Here is a 19,810-nt window from a genome sequence, read left to right as displayed (position 1 = left end):
GGTGATTTATTTTCTCCTAACAAGTAGCTGCTCATCTTGTCCTCTATAGGAGATGCACTTTATTTTATATAAAAAAATAAGTCTTCAGGTAAAAGATGGCTTTCTTAATGCATGTGGGAACATAAAAGCATCCATCCTCCCTCAGAGTGTAAGACAGCCTTTAGTGACAGACTTCAGATGCCATTTTCATAACAACACCCATGGATTACACTAAATACAAAAAAAATCTTAAGAAATAGTGGAGCTGAAATGGCAAGGGAGATCTCCAGCATGTTTTCTTTATCTAAATGGACATTTTCCATAGCTCTGGCTGTTAGGACCCAATGATTCATTGGGGACAACTTTTCTGCTGGTTAGGTTTTTGTTCACTAAGGAAGCTGTGTGGTGTTGCACAAAGTATTCTGATCCACAGCCACCAATTCAGGATCCCTGAAAAAAAGTCCTTTTTTCCAGCCACAAGACAAGACCCACCACTTGGCACAGACAATCAGGAGGGAGGTAGGAGAAATGCATTATTTTCTGCCAGTCCTAAACCCCTCCCTGCCTTTAGGAAAAGGTCTGTACCCCCTGGGAAGGGTTCTGGGGCTTCACTGGAGCAGCAAACCCCATTTTGTAGCTGCTGCACCGTGTGGCAGTGACTGCAGCCTTTGGGGAGCTGAAGAGAGCACCACAGGACAGTGAGGAGGTGCAGATGTCACTTTAATGCAGTCGGGTGCTCTAAGGGGGGGTCGGGGCCATCCCGGGCCGGCTCAGTCCGCACCGTGAGGCCCCGCAGAGCCCTGCTCGGGAGTCGCCGCCTTCTCCGCCGATCGCTGCCTCTGCCGCAGCCTCTCGGCCCCGGTTACCGTCATGGGATGGAGCGGCAGGAACCCTGCCAGCCCTGCCAGGAGAAACCATCAGCTGCACCGAGACGATCGGGGATCATGGCCCACCATCCCCCCTCCTGCTCTTCATCCTCCTCCTCCCCATCCTCCTCCTCCTCATTCTCATCATCCTAATCCTCATCCTCCCCATCCTCATCCTCCTCGTCTGCCTCATTCTCCTCCTCCTCCTCCTAATCCTCCACATCTCCGCATCCTCATCCTCCTCCTCTGCCTCACCCTCCTCATCTTCATCCTCCCCATCCTCCTTATTCTCCTCCTCATCATCATCCTAATCCTCATCCTCCTCCGCCTCATCTTCATCCTCCCCATCCTAATCCTTCCCATCCTCCTCCTCCTCCTCCGTTCCTACCCAAGAGTTTTTCAGCGGGCCGGGAGAGCTGCGCTCCGCAGCCCAGCCAGTACCGGAGCCGTTCCAGGTTGAGCCCCACCACCTTCTCTCCGTAGGCGTTGGGCAGCGGATCGAAGCAGCCGACCTGCTCCAGGTACTTCCCGTCCCGGGCTCGCTTGCTGTGAGCCGCCACGATGCGGTAGAAGGGGCGATTGGTGCAGCCGCCCAGAGCGAAGCGGATCACGACGTGTCCGCCCCGGTAGCCCTTCAGGAGGCGGCTCCCTGCCGAGAGAGAGCCCGGGGTTAGAGGAGGGGTCGGGACGGGTCAGGGCTCTGCTGCCCCGGGCACTCACCCAGCTGCACCATGGCGGACGCGGAGATCCCGCTGAACCGCGCTGAGGTGATGGAGGAGGAGCCGGAAGCGCGGAGAGCAGCGCAGCCGCGGTGGGTCCGGTTCCGCGGGTGGATTCCGCTCCCCCGCGGCACCGTCTGGGATTTTTTTTGCCGGTAGCGGGAGGTGCTACCGCTCCCGGCCTCGGGGTGTGCCGGTAGCTGTAGTTCTGACAGGAAAAGGGGGACTGAGGGGACTCCCGCGTCAGTGGGTGCCACCCCGCACCCCCCGGGAGGCTGCGGGTCCCTCCCTGGCAGCCGCTTGGTTCCTCAGGAACCCTCCCGCCCTGGGGCTGCTGCCGCCTCCCCCTCGTCCCTCCGGGGTGTGCAGAGGGATCGGGAGGCTCCTGAGGGCCCTGCTGGGGCTTGTGGCCATGGGCATCGCCCCTGGGGCTACTGAGTGCGGCAGTGGGCGCCTCGGCTGCTGCTCCCGGGGGCCGTTTTTGTTAAAATAATCATAAACTGTATTTCTCCGATTGAAGCGTTCTTTCAGGCCTAAAATACCAAGGCAACAGGAACTAAACGTCTATAAACTTTAAAAAGTCCCACGGTGTTATTATATATTAGAACCCCAGCGTTCAAACAGCTCCTGCTGAGTTGTCATGAGATGTGCAGACAGAAATCTGCTTAAATTCAGGTTTTGATACTTCACCATCTCAATAGGATCATGTGGTGGGTGGAGGGGAGAGAGCAGCAGGTTAAGAACCTGTTACAGGACCCAGCCCAGTTGTCCCGTACTGGGTCTTCAGCCCTCACAAAAAGTGGATGGGAACGAAAGACTTGGAGGTGCCAGCTGCTTGGGCAGAGTTCATAGAGCAGCAAACTGAGCAAGACATGTAGGAAATTAAAATGACAGAAAGGTTCTTGGAGTCCCCTGGGTGGCCATGGACTGGTGTGGTCCCATTGTGCTGAAGCTGATGCTGTTGTCTTCTTTCAGTTCACCCCATGTTTTTTTTCTGTCATGTTAGTGCCTGCAAAGAGAAAGCTCGTTGATCCAATTGTCACACTCCTCCTTTTTAGTTTTTTTTTTTTTTTAGGAATGTGATGAAGATGAAGGAAATGAGGAGGCTTTAACCACTGCACCCAGCTCTGCCTGTGTTTGTCTGCAGATTGTTGGTGTGATTTGCTTTAGACCTCTGCAGTGATTAAACCTGTGCTTAACAAGAGACAAGATTTCTGCTCAGCAGGCAGGCTGCCACAGCTCTGTCACCCAGCCTCATAAAGATGACTGAAATTTACTCTGTGCCTGTCTTCCTAATTTCCACAGGTTTGCTCACCCTTACCAGTATGAACTGGAGCATTTTTTCTCCACCAGATGGAGTTCTGACAAAACCAGAACATCAGGCTGGTGCCCACATTAATTCAAACTTAACTGCAGATGCAGTTCACAGCCAGCCAAACCTGATGAATTTCAGATTTGAGGGTGGAGGTCAGGGGTGGGAACTGACTGAGAACACACCAGGCCTAAGGATTTGCTCTGCCAGATGTACAGGCCCAGCAAGGAAACACCCAGTCATTTTATCACCACACTGAATGAGCTTGGTAGAACTGAATGAGAAGCTTAGGAACTGTAAAGAATTTGCCCTGGACTTTGAGGTAATCAAGTTGCCTTTTCTATTTAAAAGTTACACATGTACTGTTGGTATCTAGGAAACCATTGTATTCTTGTTGTCTGTATTGTAGTCTTGCCTTTCTCCTGCTTTTTGTAATTTCTGCCATGAAAAAAGAGTCACCCTGACCTGTCAGATATTATCTAGAAAGGTGAATTCAACTCAGTTTTCCACAGGTGCTACTGGCTGCATGCTGCATTTCATCTTCTTTCAATACATCCCATGATTTTTTCTGTCATGTTAGTGACTGCAAGGAGAGAGCTCATTTATCCAATTGTCACACTCCTCCTTTTTGTTTTTTTTTAGGAATGTGATGAAGATGAAGGAAATGGGAAGGCTTTAACCACTGCAGAACAGAAAGCTCAGTGTATAATGGAGTCCTTGGAAAACCCTTTGGAATGGTAAGAGCTCCCAATACATATTTTTAGGGGGACTCATGAACTTCCTCATGCAGAAGATGCTCTGAGCTGTTTTTTCCAGGCAAGAGCTTGGTATAGCATCAGCTGCTACTCTCTTACAAGTTGCATCCTTGCAAAGCATGCACGTGTGGACTTGTTTTCAAAACAAGTGAAAATACCCCTTAGAAATATGGCTTTCTACATAGTAAACAGACTTCACACTCTTTGTTTCTTTTTTAAATCAAGTCTGAGGTTTGATTAATTTGCATCACATTTTCATCTCTATGGCTAGAGTTAGTGAGCTGATACCATTACTCTTGTAATAAATCAGAATAAATCAGAAGAACAATGGAATACTTTGTTATAGATTTGGCTTGGCAAATTGCTGGGCAATAGTATCAAAACAGCTTTTTCCCTTCTGTGGTGTAGAGTTGCTTTTTCAGGTTTATTTTTTGTGGGTTTTTTTGGGAGGGGGGGGCTTTTTTTTTGTTTTGTTTGTTTGTTTGTTTGTTTTTTGTGGTGGTCATGTTTTTTCTTTGACATTTCTCTTGCTCAAAACTGTGGTAACTTTTCTTTTTCCAACAGGTGATTGGTCTGTAGCATGTTTCTTAAATAAGGAACTGTTTTATTTGGAACATTTTAAGCAGCATTTTGGCAACAAACTGGGTTTAAATCAAAATGTTTGTTTCCTCTCTGCAGCACCTGCCTTCTGACCAGAATCCTGCCTGTGTCTCAGTCTGCAAAGTCTGACCCATCATCAAAAATTTATGAAGTAAGATATGCTCAAAATTTTTGCCAAGTAGTACAAAAGAAAGAGATAAGCAGAATATTCTCCTTGGTGAACCTCAGCAGTGTGGGATTTTTTTTTCTGCTTGGTTTTGCCATAGAAAAAGAATCTTAACTTTTGAGAAAACTGATGTGTTTCTGAATCTGCAGTTTATTGTTTCTGTAGCTTTTGTATCCTTTGAAGAACCAAGGATTGGAGACATTCCAGTGTGTATTCCCTGTCTGTCAAAGCTACAGACTCCTGAAGTCAGTATCTGCCTTTGTTCTCCTGGCTTGTTTGTAGTTCAGAACTTCTAAGCACATGGTTTTACTTTACCTGGTGCAGCAGATCTTAATCTCTTTTATAATCTAATTTGATCTTTTGTACTCTTAAGGAAGACCAGCATGTGGTAGCAAGTTTAGAAACTCCCTTTTGCTGTAAAACTTCAAAGAAAGGGATCCCAGGTAATTTTTTTCCTTGCAGATCAGCAATCGATGGGAGTTGATGACTCAAACTCAAGTTCAGAAGGAGCCCAAGGATGAAACCAAGCAGAAAGCCCAGCAGTAGGTCCAGGTTCTTCCCTTCCTCAGTGTATTTCCCCCCAGGCTGTTACAAGAAAACCTTAGCTGGTGATTTTACCAATGGGTGAAACTGTTTGACAAAGGTTTGTACTCAAAGCTTTAGTTTGAGGCTTGCCATGAGCTTGCTTTTTCTAAGCTCCTGAGGAACTTTCTCCTGCTTTTTCCAGTAATCCTTGTTTGCTTCCATAGCTGCTCGTGACCAGGCACAGAAAACATATAAAGAGGCAACAGAAAATCTGGTGTCTGTTTGTCAGCAAGCCAGGTCTGTCCCTGAGTCCCCTGCTTCCAGCCTTGGCCCCTTTTGACCTAAGAACAAAACCCTGAGCCCTGCAGCCCTCAAATACCTGAGTGACAGACTTTGATTGTGGCTTTCTCTGATTCTGTCCTGTGTGTAGCAACAGCCCCTGGTAACTCTGCTGTGCTAATCCCTCCCTGCCTGCAGCAGGGAATTTTTCTCTCTGATGCCTCTCCCTGCTCCTCACTTGGATAGATTCCCCCAGATCTGCCTGTGGGGCCACAAGAGATCTCAGCCTTTAGCGTCCTGTGAAATGACAGCTTGGCTTTTCATCTGAAAAATCCCTGCTGTGAGGCAAAAAAAAAAAGCAGTTTAGGTCCCAAGAACACCTCAGTGCTTTTCCCTGCAGTGTCAGTGCCACAGGCAATGCTGTCCCTGGGGCTGAGTCCTCTGGGCAGCTCATCTGCTTTTGCCCACACAGAGATATTTCCTTATTTCCTTCCCCTCTCCTTGCCCCTGTTTCTATTCTGTGTCTTTCCCAGCAGGAACAAGCTAAGAAGAACAGGGAGAGAGTCATGAGTGAAGCAGGAACAGAAAAGAAGTGACCAGAGGAGCTGGAAGTTTCCCCCTTTTGATCACAGCAAGTCCAACTTCAAAGTGTTTGCAGGTAAGATCTGGATCTCCTGCTAGGGTGCTGCAGGGTGTGGAAAATGCTGCCAGCTGATCCCTGAGGAGACTCTGTGTGAATGGAGGTACCAAGGCAGTGCAGTGGCAGAATTTCTGATTTTTTTGGTTGTAAGGACTGAGGGGGTAGAGGTAAAAATTCCCCTCTCTGTTCCTAACCCCAGGGCTTTCTTGTCCAAGGGCTGTGAGGAGGTTTGGGATTTTGTGTGTTTGTTTTCAGTCTTTTCCTGTATTTCTGGGGAGTAGGGAAGGAACAGAGCAGAGTTTTTCCTCCTTAGGTATCTCAGTATAAACAGTGCCAACTGAGCAGCATTGTAAGAGCAGAACAGAGCCCCTGTGTGCTCATCAAGTTCTTGCATGGCTGAATATTGGAGAAAAAGAGGCACTTAAATACCAATTGTCTCTGGGCTCATTTGCAGGGGCTGCCAATTCCCTTCTTGGCAGCTCTGCCACCCCTGCTATGTCTGTAACTTATAAAATGACTTTTACCAAAAGCCCCACATTAAAACCTCTGCAGGCAACCCCCAAACTTTAAAATTCCGTGCAAGGTGGCAGCTCAAGGATGAGCTTCATTCCAGACTTTGTTTTCTCCTTGTGGGTTGTGGCTTCCTGGGTCTACAAACGATTTAATGGGATTTAATGGGGTGCTGCATGCACCTGGGGACACCTGGGAATGGGATGGGGGTGGAACACCGGGATCCCATCCTCCCAGACTGTTCTGCTCTCATCCAGCCGCTGCTCAGGAGGGGATGGGTCTATGGGATGTACGGAGGAGGACAGGGATTTATGGGATACAGGGCTCAGCCTCACCTTGGTGAGTTTCAGGGATTCTGCTCTTTGCAGCACGTTCGGTGACGCTCGCGGGGAATCTGCTTTGGGAACATCAAACCCTTAAAATGTCCACCTTAGGCTTATTTTTTTGTTTGTTTTTTTTTGTTTGTTTCGTTTTTTTTTAATTATTATTGTTTTGGTTTAGTTTTTTGCTTTTTTGGGGTGTTTTTTTTGCTTTTTTTTTTTGCTTTTTTTTTTTTTTTTTTCCCCGCGGAAAACCGTGAAGCCTCTCGCCGTGGCAGAGGCTGGAACTCTGCCGGGATCCCGGGCTGTGTGTGGGGCCGGGGGGTTCCCGGGAGGGGAGTTCCCGGGGGGTAGAGGGGGGGTCCCGCACTCCGCTCCCCGCCGCTCCCCACGTGGCCCCGGGGCTCCCGTCCGCCCTCACCCCGCTGGCGCTGACGTCACCGCCGCTCTGGGCCAATGGGAGCGCGGCGAGGCCGTGCCCGCCAATAGGGAGGCGGCGGCGGCGCGCGCTGGCGGCGGTGGGCGGGGCGGCGCGTGGGCCCCCTCAGCTCGGGTCCCGCGGGCCGGGGTCAGGCGGCGGCCGGGCCGGGCCGGGCCGGGATGGAGCGGGGGGCGGCGGCGCTGATCCGGGAGGGGTGGTTCCGGGAGACGTGCCGGCTGTGGCCGGGCCAGGCCATGTCCCTGCAGGTGGAGGAGCTGCTGCACCACCAGCGCTCCCGGTACCAGGAGATCCTCGTCTTCCGCAGGTGCGGCGCGGCCGGGAGGGATTCGGGCGGCCCGGTCCGGCCCGGAGGTGGCGGTGGCCGCGGTGCGGGGAAAGGGATGGAACCGCGGCGGCGCTGAGCGCCATGCGGCGGGGCCTGGGGGAGGATGGGGGGGTGGGTGAGGGAGTCCGGGTCGGCTCCAACCCCCCCGCTTCCCCGCTCTGCTCAGCACCACCTACGGCAACGTCCTGGTTCTGGACGGGGTGATCCAATGCACGGAGCGGGACGAGTTCTCCTACCAGGAAATGATCGCCAACCTCCCCCTCTGCAGCCACCCCAACCCCCGCAAGGTGAGTGAGTCCTCCCCGCTGCTCTCCGACGGGTCCCCCCCAGCCGGTTCCCCCCGCGTCCTTCTCCCGGGTCAGAACCCGGCGTGGGCCGGCGGTGCTGGCGCAGCTTCTCCCGGCGCTGGGCAGTGCGGGGCCCAGGCGGGCCCGAGCAGGACGAGCCCAGAAGGGGCTGGGGGATTCCGAAGCGGGAAAGTTGTTGTCCCCTGGCTGCTGAGCGATGTTCTGCCGTCTCTCCGCTCCCAGGTGCTGATCATCGGCGGCGGCGATGGAGGAGTCCTGCGGGAGGTGGTGAAACACCCAACCGTGGAGTCCGTGGTGCAGTGCGAGATCGATGAGGTGCGCTGGGCTCCGGGGTGCCCCGGGGTGTGCGGGCAGCCCCGCAGAGAGCAGCCCCGCTTCACCGCATCCCCGGCAGCGGCTGCTTCACCTGCTGCCCCTTGTCACCGCCGCTTCGCTGCCGGTTCTGCTGGCGGTGACACTGACAGCGCCGCCTCTTTGCCTTACGAGCCATCGACGTGGCAGCTGGCTGCCTCTTGCGTGTGATTTCTTTCACACACGCATCCGTAGAGGCCCTTCCAGGCCAGCGTGGGATCTGCAGGAGGGGAGCTTTGCGGAGTTGCTGCTTTTTTCCCCTCTTCCCAGAGCCAGGACAGAGTGCTGCTCCTGCCAGGGGAGGGTGGCTGCATGGTTAAGCTGACTCCTGGGACTGAAAGCAGGAGCTAAGCAAGGGGTGTTTGTTTCCATGAGAGATGGGCTGGTCTTCTTCCTCTGGGGCAGTTTTTTCCAGTGTTTTACTATCTTAGAAAGTTTTGCTGTCTCCTCAAAGTGAGGCTTTACTAGGAATGGGAAATGTTGCTATGTGAGGCTGTGTGCTCAGTCTCTGCCAAGCAAAGTAAGGCATATGTGCCTGGTTTGGAGCTAGCACTGTCTGACACCAGCATGTTTTTTTTGTCTCTGCCAGCTGTGAGGAGTTGGTAGTGTTCAGGACAATTGCTGGGCTGAGGGCAAAAACTGTCTGACCATTTTAGAGAGAAAACTGTAACTTGTGAAGGGACTGGTAAGAGAGTGGAGGTGGGGATATTTCTTATCTTGTATCCAGAAACCTGCTGACATCTTTTATTTAGGAAGAGAAAAAAAAAAAAAAAAAAAAGTCTTTAGTTGAGATACCTCTGCAAATGATGTCCACAGGGAAAAGGAACACAGAGCATTTAGATCTGTAATCTTATCCTCTTAATTCCTCAGGGAGCTTTTGAAGCTCCAAGTTCTTCTTGTTGAGTTTGGCAAGGCCAGAGCAACAGTGTCACTGAACCCGGAGGCCATAGGAAAGGGCTGAGTGGAGCTTCTTGGCTGGAGATGCTGACAGCTCTTGAGGAGCTCAGATTTGTGCTGAAGGCATGGAAGGAAATGACTCATTGTGCTGTTCTTTCAGCTGCAGCTGCACATGAGCCTGAGAAGCAGCTCCTTGTAGCCCCCTCTCACCCACTTGTGTGTTCTCTCTCTCTTGCAGGATGTGATCCAGGTATCCAAGAAGTACCTCCCAGGGATGGCAGTGGGATATTCCAGTGCTAAGCTGACCTTGCATGTGGGAGATGGTTTTGAGTTCATGAAACAAAATCAAGAAGCTTTTGATGTGATTATCACGGACTCGTCTGACCCCATGGGTAAGAACTCTGCCTATAAAAGGGTTCTGCTTTCCACACTCCTTTTTTTTTTTTCCTCTTCTGCCTGCCTTCTGGAAGTAATGCCAGCCAGCCCAGGCTCCTTTCAACTGAAAAGACTGCCACTGACTTGGTTCTTTTGGGGAAGGATGAAGACCATAAAATTGTATTAGCAAGGCTTCAAGCCAGCTGTCACGTTTCTCATCTCAAAATTCAGCTCCAGCATTTATTGTTTCTGGCAAAGAGCTGATCCTTGAGTCCAGTAATCCCAGGGGGTTACAGCACCCTGCTGGCTGAAACAGCTTTGCACATGTGCCTGCTAATGAAGCAGAGGGTCACACACTGGGGGTGTAGCTACTTAGCCTAAAGGTGTCTGTAGTGAGGTTGCTGTAGCAGAGAGGAGGAAAACTGAGGTAGAGAGGGACCAAAAATAGTTCTGATGTCTCATTTTAGGGACCTAGCAACAAGTGCCTGAGTCACCTTCACTCTTGCTATAGTCAGCACAAAGAGAAGCATCTCCATAGGGCAGTTTGGAGCAGGAGTTTGGTTTAAAAATGCTCACTGATGCAAGAAGCAGCTGGTAGGAGTTCCTTTGATAAAGATCCTGGGCTTGCTGTTAAGCAAAGCTAAAATCCTGATAGTGTGGCTGTGCTAGGTGCAGGCTGGAGTTCACCCAGGGTCAAAACTTTTTGCTTCCAGATTATCTCCTACACTGCAAAGCCACTTGAAATGTCTGTTTCCCAGGGCAGTCCCTGCACGGCCTGGGCATTCTCAGAAGCTGATCATCATGGTCTCTCTCCAGACAAAGCTCTTCACTCACTTTTCTTCCAGGTCCTGCAGAAAGTTTATTCAAAGAATCCTACTACCAGCTGATGAAGACGGCCCTGCGAGAGGATGGGATTCTGTGCTGCCAAGGTGAGGGTGGTGTCTCTGGGCAGAGGCTGGTGCCAGATCATGGCATGCCAGGTGTGAGGCATGAAGGGACTCTCCTCGTGGGGAGACATGCTGCAGGGAGTGAAATCCATTTCATCTCTTTGTGATCTGTGTATGTCAGCTCATTAACTGCTGGACTGTGCGTAGCAGAGCTGGCGTAAGGGTCTTATCTTGCCTTTGGAAGCACAGGAGCTGTGCTGAGGAGAGCAGGTTTGGACTTGGAACCACTGTTAACCTGGCACAGGTCTGTGCAGAGAAGAGGGACAGCTCTCACCTTGCATCCTCTCTCCCTTCCTCCCTGCAGGTGAGTGCCAGTGGCTGCACCTGGATCTCATTAAGGAGATGCGTCAGTTCTGCAAGTCTCTGTTCCCTGTTGTGGAATATGCCTATTGCACCATCCCCACCTATCCCAGTGGGCAGATTGGCTTCATGCTCTGCAGCAAGAACCCGGTGAGTTTCAGGCACCTCAAGTTCCCTTTTCCACTTCCTGAAAGCACCTGCAGGACCTGCCTCAGGCTGTCCCCACAGAGCTTCAGCTGTGGCACTGTGGGGCCTCTGGACTCAGGCTGAGCCCCAACCCCGGCAGCCTCAGAGCTGCAGTGCAGCTTGTTCAGTGCAGAACTGACCAGTAATCTACCAGTTGCCTTAAAAAAGGATATGGTTTTCCCTCTGGTACAGCAAGTTTGAAAGAGAGGAAGCTACTACTGATTTCCAGAGCCTGTTAAGGCTTTGGTTTGTTAATGCTGGTTGGTAAAAGTGGGCACCTCCTTGGTAAGAATCAGCTTGTGACTGGTCATCTGCTTGTATGGGAGTCAGTGTGAGGATGTGGGCTGGTAACTGTCACCCCACTGAGGTTTGCTCTCTGCCCAATCTGCTGCATCACAGCAAGCCTGTAATGCAACTGTCAGAGTGGTTTTAGGGAGCCAGCAGCATCCTGGCAGCAGCTGCATTTTATTTATCTGGGGCATGGGCAGCGTGCAGTGTGCCTGACTTAGCACAGATGTGGATCCTGCTCTGAAGAGCAAAAGCTTTGCTTCTGAGATGCTCAGACACAATCTGACAGCTTCATCTGGCACGTGGCTCACATGCAGTCTGACCTCATGCACTGACAGCTGTGGATGAGGGAGATTCACAGGAGGTACAGAGTATAAACTGCAGTCCTTGGGGCTGGAGCTGTGCAGAATCTTTGACCTCATGCTAGAACAAAAAGTCCTTTGTTTTCCTGCAGTCCTCTTGGTTCTCTGGCATGAAGCAGGGTGCCTGTCTCCCAGCCTTTTGCTCCTTACCCAAACACTCTCCAGAGCTCCCTGGCTTCTTCATTGCAGAACACAAATTTCCGGGAGCCTGTGCAGCAGCTCTCCCAGCAACAAGTGGAGGAGAGGAGTCTGAAATACTACAATTCTGACATTCACAGGGCAGCCTTCATCCTGCCAGAGTTTGCACGGAAGGTAAGTGAGGCTGTGCTGCTGCTCCTCCCTCAAGGATGAGCCCTGACTTTTCTTTGGCAGGAGTGGGAATGTACAGGACTGAGGATTTCCTGCAGCCCTGAAGGCTTCTGTGAGCAAGTCAGAGCAGGAGAGTGTTCTGTGTGACATAGCAGAGGATGAGTCAGTCTGGGAGGACTGGAGTTCAGTTTGGAGCTGTTCTTTGGGTTGATGTCCCATGCTTTCATGGCAGATCACTCCTACTTCACCTACCAAAACTAGGTCCCAGAGCCTGCAGAACTCATGTTTCCCCTTGGAAAGCCTCAAAAGTCTTAGGTAAAATGTGGTGGTGGTTTCTAGGGCAAACCAGGAGGAGCAAACTGGTTTCTAGGGCAAACCAGGGGGTAAAGAAGGGATGCTGTAGCATAGTCAGCCTTCTTGAAGGATGGCACATAGGTCTGTATCATTCCAGCATCTCCTAACAGGGCTGCAACTGTAGGTTCCAGAAAAAAATCTCCTAAAGATGAAGGCAAGTGCTGTGGTTGTGTTTCAGAGCCATATTTCTGTGGAGGACTGGGGGAGCTGCAGCAGGTCCCCCCTGGCACTTTTTTGTCTTTCCTGCCTGCAGGCCCTCAGCGATGTGTGAGACAGAGAAGCTGCTTCCTTCCTTCAAGTTGGACCCTGAGATCATCAGTGACGTGGTGGGGACCTTCCCAGCAGACTGCAGATTTGCTCTCCACTGTGTGGGAGCCAGCCAACATTCCCTTTGATGATGTGTTAAAGATGATGGGGCATAAGCCAGCTAAGACTATTGAAAAGGCCCAGTGACTCATTGCCTGAGATCAAAACTGTTCTTTACAGAGCTGGAAATGTAAGATGTCTTTTTGCTTTCTCTCCTCCCTGCACCTCTTCTAAATTCTCCCCTCCCTGTGCCCACCTCCACCCCCTGCAACTGACATGAGGTATTTCTAACTGACACTTATTTCTGTCTGATGATCTCCTGAAACCTGGGAAGAGTCCAGAAGGGTCCCTGACTCAGCCTTAACCACGGAGAGCAAGAGCTTTGTGTGCAAAGTTACCTTGCTGTCTCCTAGGAGCTCCCTGCTGCTGAGATGTTTTGACTGGTGATGGGTCTGAGCCTTCATGTCCCTCTGCCCTTCTGAGACACCTGCACAGCTGGAGAGGTCACAGTGCAAGCTGTTGCCATTCACAATAGGTCTCCCTCCAACCCTGATGGAGTAGCAGTATTAAACACCAGCCAGGCAGGCTGGCAGCAAAGTCTTGTGGCTTTTTTTTTTTTTTTTTTAAAAATTGGTTGGAAACAGAAGTGCTGAGGTACTAACAGGCTGACTCCTGTTCTTACCTCTGCTGTCAGAGTGGTTCCAAAGAATGTTTATCAATATGGTGATAGGCGCTTTATATATATAAATATAAATATATATATGTAAAAAACAAACCTTAGATCCATTGCCTGCTGTTAAATATTGATGCTGGGGAGTCAGTTGTGCTGACAAATCTCTCATCTCAGTCATGCTGGGATGCCTCAGGCCTGGGTATTGCTGATCCTTAGGGGGCATCATTATTTCTCAGGCTGCCCTCAAGAGTCCCCAGCTGCACATTGTTTTTCACTGTACTCTGTTGTGAGATGACTCTCCCTCCACTTCTTCTCTTTTCAAGACTCAGTACCACCCCTGGGCAGTGGGTATCTTCCCAGCACAACCACTGTGCAGCTCTCACTCCCTTGCAATCAATTAAACACTTGGCTCTGGTTCAGGTGACATCCCTGTGAGTTGGTGTGCTTCTTGGGGGGGGCAGTGTGGGGGTGGAAAGAGAAAGCCTGAAGGTTTGCTGTGCTTGTCAGAGGATGTCCAGGGGTGCTCTGGAGCTGGTCTGACTGACTACCTCTCTCCCTTGCCTCTAGGGATGATGAGTTACCATGAAAAATAAGCTCTGAAGAGTGATCCCATTGCATGTTTTGTATGGAAAACTGACTGCAGAATGGCTGCAGCTTCTGCCATCTATGCTGCAGAAGTCAGTACCCTCTGTCCCAGCTATTCTCTGGTCCAAATGTGGGCTCTGGTGAATCTTTCCAGCCTGTTTTCCATCTGCCCATATCCCTGCTAACGTTATGCAGCTCCTGTCAGTCACTGCCCCCACTCCCCAGACTTTCAGTGTCTGTGTCCCCGGGGCCTCTCCCAGGTACGGGGCTCAGGCTGAAGAGGCTGGGAACAGTCACTAGGTGGCATCAGGAGAAGACAAAAAAGCTCCTGCCGAGGGAGGCTTTTTGGTTTGCTAACCAGAAACAGCAGATTACACAACTCTTGGCTTTGCCATCATTGCAACCCCCAAAAACAGCACGGGGGGTGCAGCCACTACCAGGAGGGGCTTCTCTGGTGTCAGTACCAAGCCTCCCACTTTATCCCTTTCCTGATCAGACTTTCCCAGTGCCCCCTCCTGCTCTCAGAGTCAGGAGAGCTGCTTTGTGCTCAGAGGGGCCTCGTAGAGCATCCCTGAGCTGCAGAGCTGAGTCTGGATCTCCTCTGCATTCTTGTGTTGAGATAACACCTGGTTTGTCTCTTCATTGTCATCTCCTTCCCCAGCTACTGATTGGTTAGGGCTCTTCAGGCATTTTCCTTGCTCTCTGTATTTTTACCAAATTTTTACAAAAATACTCTTGTATTTTTACTGGGAGAAGCAGCCCAGCCATGGAGGCTGCTTCTAGGGACCTGAACACCATTCAGCAGTGCTTCATCCTTGACAGAAAACTACCTCTGGCACCTTCTCTCCCCTGGAATGGGAATCAAGACCAAGACTGTAGTCCAGAAGGGCCTTTGAGCAGCTGCCAACTAGTAACAAGTTCAAGCCTTTCACTCACCCTTGGTGAGTACAGTAATGCCCAGGAGGAAAAAAAATCTTCCTCAGACCTTTTTCTAGCTTCCACACAGCTAATTATTTCTTGTTTCCTCTGAGCTCTCTCCAAATGTATACGCTCAGTGAGTGGCCAGTGATAGGAGAAGGAAGACAAGGCTGTTTCCCATCCAAGTTGCACATACTCTGTCCATAGGGTCCTATATATAGTTCTGAGTCATTCCAAATCATTGTTCTTTGCAGGCAGCTTCAAATCCTTCAGTGCCTTGCAATAGGTGCAGACAGATCAGTGCTTGAATCAGGCACTCATTAGAAGTGGAGCAAGAGTTTGTAGCATCTGAGCAGCCTTGGGAGCACTTCAGGACTGTTGTTCCAAGTCACCCCTGTGCTCAGAGCTGCCACCAGGCCTGGGTACCACTTGTAGCTGTCAGGCAATTGTGTTTAGAGCCTGATGAGTCCTTCCACAAGGAGCTGCTCCACTGCAGGATGCAGGGGATTGAAAAGAGACTGGAAATTCTGCATTGGTGAGGCCACACCTGGAGTATTGTGTCCAGTTCTGGGCCCCTCAGTTCAAGAAGGACAGGGAAGTGCTTGAAAGAGTCCAGCACAGAGCTACTGAGATGATTAAGGGAGTGGAACATCTCCCTTATGAGGAAAGGCTGAGGGAGCTGGGTCTCTTTAGTTTGGAGAAAAGGAGACTGAGGGGTGACCTCATCAATGTTTTCAAATATGTAAGGGGTGAGTGTCAGGGAGATGGAGTTAGGCTTTTCTCAGTGGTGACCAGTGATAGGACAAGGGGTAATGGGTGTAAATTGGAGCATAGGAGGTTCAAGTTGAATATCAGAAAGAATTTTTTTACTGTAAGGGTGACAGAGCCCTGGAACAGGCTGCCCAGGGGGGTTGTGGAGTCTCCTTCACTGGAGACATTCAAAACCCACCTGGACACGTTCCTAGGGGATGTACTCTAGGGGGCCCTGCTCTGGCAGGGGGGGTTGGACTAGATGATCTTTCCAGGTCCCTTCCAACCCCTAGGATTCTATGATTCTATGATTCTATGAAATTTGGGGAGTGCCCAACAGGGAGAAACTGATGGGGCCTCTTATGGAATTGGGCACTGAAAGCTCAGGAGTAAAATTTGCAGTGTTTCCAAGTGGGTAACTAAAAGGCTTGAGTAACCTTTTTTCAGAGTTGTAGCTGGCTTCTGCCCAAGGCTAGTCAGAGCCACAAGGATGTTGTTTGTCTGGACATGTTGCTCTCATGCTCCAGGGTTTTATGGAGCTGGGAGCATATGACCAGGGATAGGCTTTGTCCCAAGTAACATACAATGTAATATCAGTCAGAGCAGGTGGAGGCAAGCAAGGGAACAGAGCCTGATGGGCTTTAGCACAGCAATTGTTTAAGCCTCTTGGCACCTTCTGAACTGTCTCAGCCTCCCTGCTCTGTGCTTTGCTCGTTGAATAACTCAGTTTTTAGAAGTTCAGAAAAGAGTTTCAAAAAAATGAAGAGAAATCTCCTGCCTGGATCTCCTGAGCCCTTTCAGCCAGGTAATTGGCATGAGTGTTGTGTTCATCCAGAGGTAATGGTATCAAGTCCTGGCTGAATTATTGATGGAGCTTGGCTGGAGCTGAAGTAAGAATGACAATTCATCTTTCATCAGAAAAATGGAGCCTCAGTAAGGAAACAGTAAAAAAAGAAGTAAGTGCCCCCATGTTCAGGGAGTGGGAGGTTCCTGTGATAAAATGGTGGGAGAAGAAGAGGGAAAAGTGGGCAAAAGAGTGGAACAGCAGATCAGGCCTAGCAAAAGAGACAAAATAGTTAAAAAATAAGATAAGAAATTTAACCATGCTAAATACCGAGACTTCCAGGTGATGCTTTTCTCTGGTCATGTGTAGGATGGAGCTGAGTGCTTTTAAAATATGAAAAAGATGGGGAATTGGAGCCAGAGAATCTCAACTATATCACACACAGTGATGTGTGAAGCAGATAAAGGCAGGGGGGGTCACTGGAGATGTCAGGGATCTCAGTGTCAAGGCCTTCCAAGGGCCAGGGATCAGGGCAAGATGATGGGTGTTTCATCTCCCTTTAGCTGTTGGAAAGGAGCAGCCAGAACCCCTGGAGCACCTGAATTCCTGTTCAAAGCTCTCCCAGCTGAGTCTCCCAGTCCTGCACGTTGACATCCCTGGTGAGCCCTTCCTGAGTGAATTCCCACCAGGCCCAGTGAGTGTGCAGTCCCTCAGGAAATCCACGTGGCAAAGAATCATTCCTGTCCCAGTCTTTTCCAGCCAATTTTGCCATCAAGGGGATGAGCCTGGTGTAACAGAGGTCAGGTCATATGGCAGGGGGTGGTAACCTCAAGCATCCTCAGCCTTGACAGCCTGAAATGCCTCCTGCTTGGAGCCAGACAAAACTTCTTTTGGGGGCAAGTAGAGGTATTTTGAAAGAGGAGTGTTTGCTAGCAAAGTTAGTTTTGAGGGAGACTTTTGGTGGAACAACTGGAATGCTTTCACCTTGGGTGCATTTTCCAGTTTTCCCAAGAGGTTTGGGCCATACCACTGGGGTGTCACACTTGCCCTCCCTTTATCCTCCTGCACTCAGTCCCTTTGGGGTCAACAGACAGAGAAGGCAGCACAACTCCCCCCTGTCCCAGCTTCCCTGGAGAGCTGTCCCAGGCTCGTAGCCGTGCGTGCTGTGGCAGCAGCATCCCTGGGGTCCTCCTCTCCTCCTCCTCCTCCCTGCACCTGCTTTCCAGCTCTTATCAGAGATGAGCTGGAGCAGCAGGCTCCAGCCCACGCTCACACAGGCTCTTCCTTGGGTTTGTTAGATTAGTGCTGATGAAAAGCCCTGGCTGGAACAGCCACCTGCGTGCTTCTGCAGGGCCCCTGGGGAGCTCAGTGCGAGGGAATACTGCAAGGCTGGCCTGATAAATGAGCTGTGATTTCAGGCCCATGAACAAATTGGTTTCCCCTTTCAGGAAGGCTCACAACTGTCACTTGACTACTGCTTTATTTATTGCACTGGCCTTTGCAACCAGGGACTCTTGAGGGCAGAGAGGAAGGGTTGCAGTGACAGCAAAGCAGAAGCATTTGAACCCTTCCTGCAGCTGAGTGCTTCACCTTTGGGAACTGGGTTTGGTGTGGAAGCCTGATGCAGTTCTGCTGTGTGCCTTTAAGACATGGTGATCTGAACCCAGGCCAGGCAACAAGTGGGCAGAAGATGACAAACCTGCAGGCTGTAGAGGGAAATATTTGAGAAATTCTCATCCCTTAATGTAGTATTTGGTACCAGACATAGTCTTGGCTTTTGTATTCCAGCAACACCCAGTCTGCTGCTGTACAGACACACTTAGGAGAGGTCAGAGACCTCTTTCTTACCAGGTAAAATCTCTCCTATTGAATGTTGATGTGGACCCTTAATCAAAAAGATGAGAGGTTGTCTTACATGTACATCTGAACCCACTCTGTCCCTGCTGAAGCCTTGCTAAGTGAACCCAAATCCTGACCTTTTCAAGTTGCTGTCTGCTGAGCTTCCTTCTGGAGCATCCTCAGCAGGTTCCCAGGGATGTCTTCATGGCTATGCTGATTTCAGACAGATCTTCCCTCACTGCCAAGTGACAGAAACCCACCCAGACCCTCTGCAGCTCCTGACAGAAGAGAGCACCAAGGAAGAAGACTTCTGGAGGGGTGAGTCAGATGGCAGAGAAAGTTCCAAAAGGAAATCAAGGAAAGAATTGTCAGAAATGTTTATTCCTCCAAGGGAAAACCTTTAATCTTTCCTTTGCAGAGTGATAAGCATTTTAGGGTTGGGAAAAAAAAAAAAAAAAAAAAAAAAAATATTGGGGCCTTCTTAAAGGTCAGAGAGCCAATGCAAAAGGGAATAGGGAGCAGTAGGAATGAACAGTCCTGGTGCAGCTACATGTTGAACCCTCTTTGCAGTTACTAAAAAGAGCAAATTTTATCAACACAGAGTTATTGTACTTCCTGTTGAGGAGATGGTGCTATAGCCTGTGATGGGGAACTGGTCAGCAGAGATAGTGCCTCTCTCCAAAGCCAACATCTGCAAGAGGTAACATTTTATTACTGCTCTTTAATCCCAGGACAGATTAATGGCAGCCTGGTCACTATTTACATCCCTGTGGACTTCACCAGAAGCTGATCTCTGGCTCAGCACTTCATCCCTTTTTTCAGTAGAACTGTCATATTGTGACCCCATTCCCTCAATGAAGTTTTATGGAAAACAGCCCATTCAGAAAGCAAAGCTGCAAACAAAACCATATTTATTAGAGCAAGCAGTTTGGTTACACCAGATGGCCCCCAGCATGGAGACCTGGCTGTGCTGCTTCTGCTGTCTCTCTGACTTTTTTTGGGGCTAGTAAACCCAGGAGGTTTCATCCTGCCTCATAACCAAGAGTACAGAATTCACCTTCTGCCTGCCTGTCAGCCCAGGCACATCTCTCACCCCTGTACCTGCCCTTCCTTCCTCTTGAGCAACCAAATGTACTTTCTCCATTTGCTATTTTCCCACTTTTACCTCTCCTGGAGCAAATCAGCTGTGGGTCATTTGGCAAGTCCCTGTGATTTGTCTGCTTGCTGAAGCCTGATACTTCACCTGATACTTCACCAGCCTGGCTGGGAAGTGTTTGACAGAATCCATTACAAAGGGCTAACACAGCAATTCTGATAAACCAGCAAGATGGCTTTAAAAGGAAGCAGATAATGTTTCATTTGAAACCTGTGCTTGGAAGCCAGCTCACACCAGGCGGGGGTGAGAAACAATCAGGTTACAAAGTTTGCAGAAGAAAATCCATTTCCAGAAATTGCTAGGTTGTTACCTTTCCCCACAAGTCCCCGTGACTCAGAAAAGTTTCTTTCTTTCGTGTGTTTCAGTGGGGGCATCCAGCATTTCATTTCCAAGGTGCAAGTGATGGCATCTTTTCCCTGAAGCACATCCAGGGTGCTGTATCTGCCTCTGTGAACTGGATAATTCAAAGCTTCAGCCATCCTATTTCCAGGAACTCTAATGCTGGTAAGCAGCAGAAATGGGGAACAGGTTTTCTGCCTTCTGTTCTTATTTCTGCCACAGCATCCCCTCGGCTAAAACACCTCCCTGGGTGTTATTTCTGTGCTAAATTAGGATAATAATGTACCTTTTGAGTGTTTCTGTTAGGGTCAGAAAAGGACTTGCCCTGAGCTGTGTGCTTCTGGG

At 50.1% G+C, this 19,810-nt stretch overlaps 2 protein-coding genes and 1 long non-coding RNA gene across 4 annotated transcripts in view; 2 read left to right on the top strand and 1 right to left on the bottom strand.

Moving 5' to 3' along the window:
• Positions 1–36: 36 nt before the first annotated feature.
• The window catches only part of MRPS16 (mitochondrial ribosomal protein S16), a 57,735-nt gene continuing 37,961 nt past the window's right edge, over positions 37–19,810 (bottom strand). Inside the window, exons 2-4 of the mRNA XM_071766940.1 lie at positions 1,566–1,582; positions 1,234–1,494; positions 37–880 (exon numbers count right to left, since the gene is read on the bottom strand). Coding sequence (XP_071623041.1) covers positions 750–880; positions 1,234–1,494; positions 1,566–1,578 — 405 coding nt within the window. The 5' untranslated portion in view covers positions 1,579–1,582 and the 3' untranslated portion in view covers positions 37–749. The remainder of the gene's footprint in view (positions 881–1,233; positions 1,495–1,565; positions 1,583–19,810) is intronic.
• LOC139806795 (uncharacterized) lies at positions 4,144–5,800 on the top strand. Its single transcript, XR_011730351.1, has 3 exons — positions 4,144–4,382; positions 4,860–4,939; positions 5,735–5,800. It is a non-coding gene; the product is annotated as an uncharacterized lncRNA (long non-coding RNA).
• On the top strand, positions 7,185–13,518 carry SRM (spermidine synthase). Of its 2 annotated transcripts, XR_011730350.1 has the most exons (9): positions 7,185–7,417; positions 7,605–7,725; positions 7,969–8,061; positions 9,233–9,386; positions 10,215–10,298; positions 10,621–10,766; positions 11,642–11,764; positions 12,369–12,611; positions 12,756–13,019. XR_011730350.1 is itself a non-coding variant. In XM_071766913.1 (8 exons), the coding sequence occupies exons 1-8, from the start codon at positions 7,272–7,274 to the stop codon at positions 12,384–12,386; spliced, it is 885 nt and encodes a 294-aa protein (XP_071623014.1). In that variant the 5' UTR covers positions 7,185–7,271; the 3' UTR covers positions 12,387–13,518. The 2 variants fall into 2 exon arrangements, 1 of the variants encoding a protein (XP_071623014.1); XM_071766913.1 differs by having other exon boundaries at positions 12,369–13,518.

Source organism: Heliangelus exortis, chromosome 23 (assembly GCF_036169615.1).
Source record: "Heliangelus exortis chromosome 23, bHelExo1.hap1, whole genome shotgun sequence".
Taxonomy (NCBI): Eukaryota; Metazoa; Chordata; class Aves; order Apodiformes; family Trochilidae; genus Heliangelus; species Heliangelus exortis.
The sequence above is the reverse complement of the archived record's forward strand: the minus strand, read 5'-3'. Positions and strand labels throughout refer to the sequence as shown.

Bases quoted from the DNA above. Each gene is read 5' to 3' on its own strand.
- SRM (XM_071766913.1), top strand. From the start codon at position 7,272: ATGGAGCGGGGGGCGGCGGCGCTGATCCGGGAGGGGTGGTTCCGGGAG. The intron at 7,726-7,968 runs GTGAGTGAGTCC...CTCCGCTCCCAG, and splicing joins GCCACCCCAACCCCCGCAAG to GTGCTGATCATCGGCGGCGG. The intron at 10,299-10,620 runs GTGAGGGTGGTG...TCCTCCCTGCAG, and splicing joins TGGGATTCTGTGCTGCCAAG to GTGAGTGCCAGTGGCTGCAC.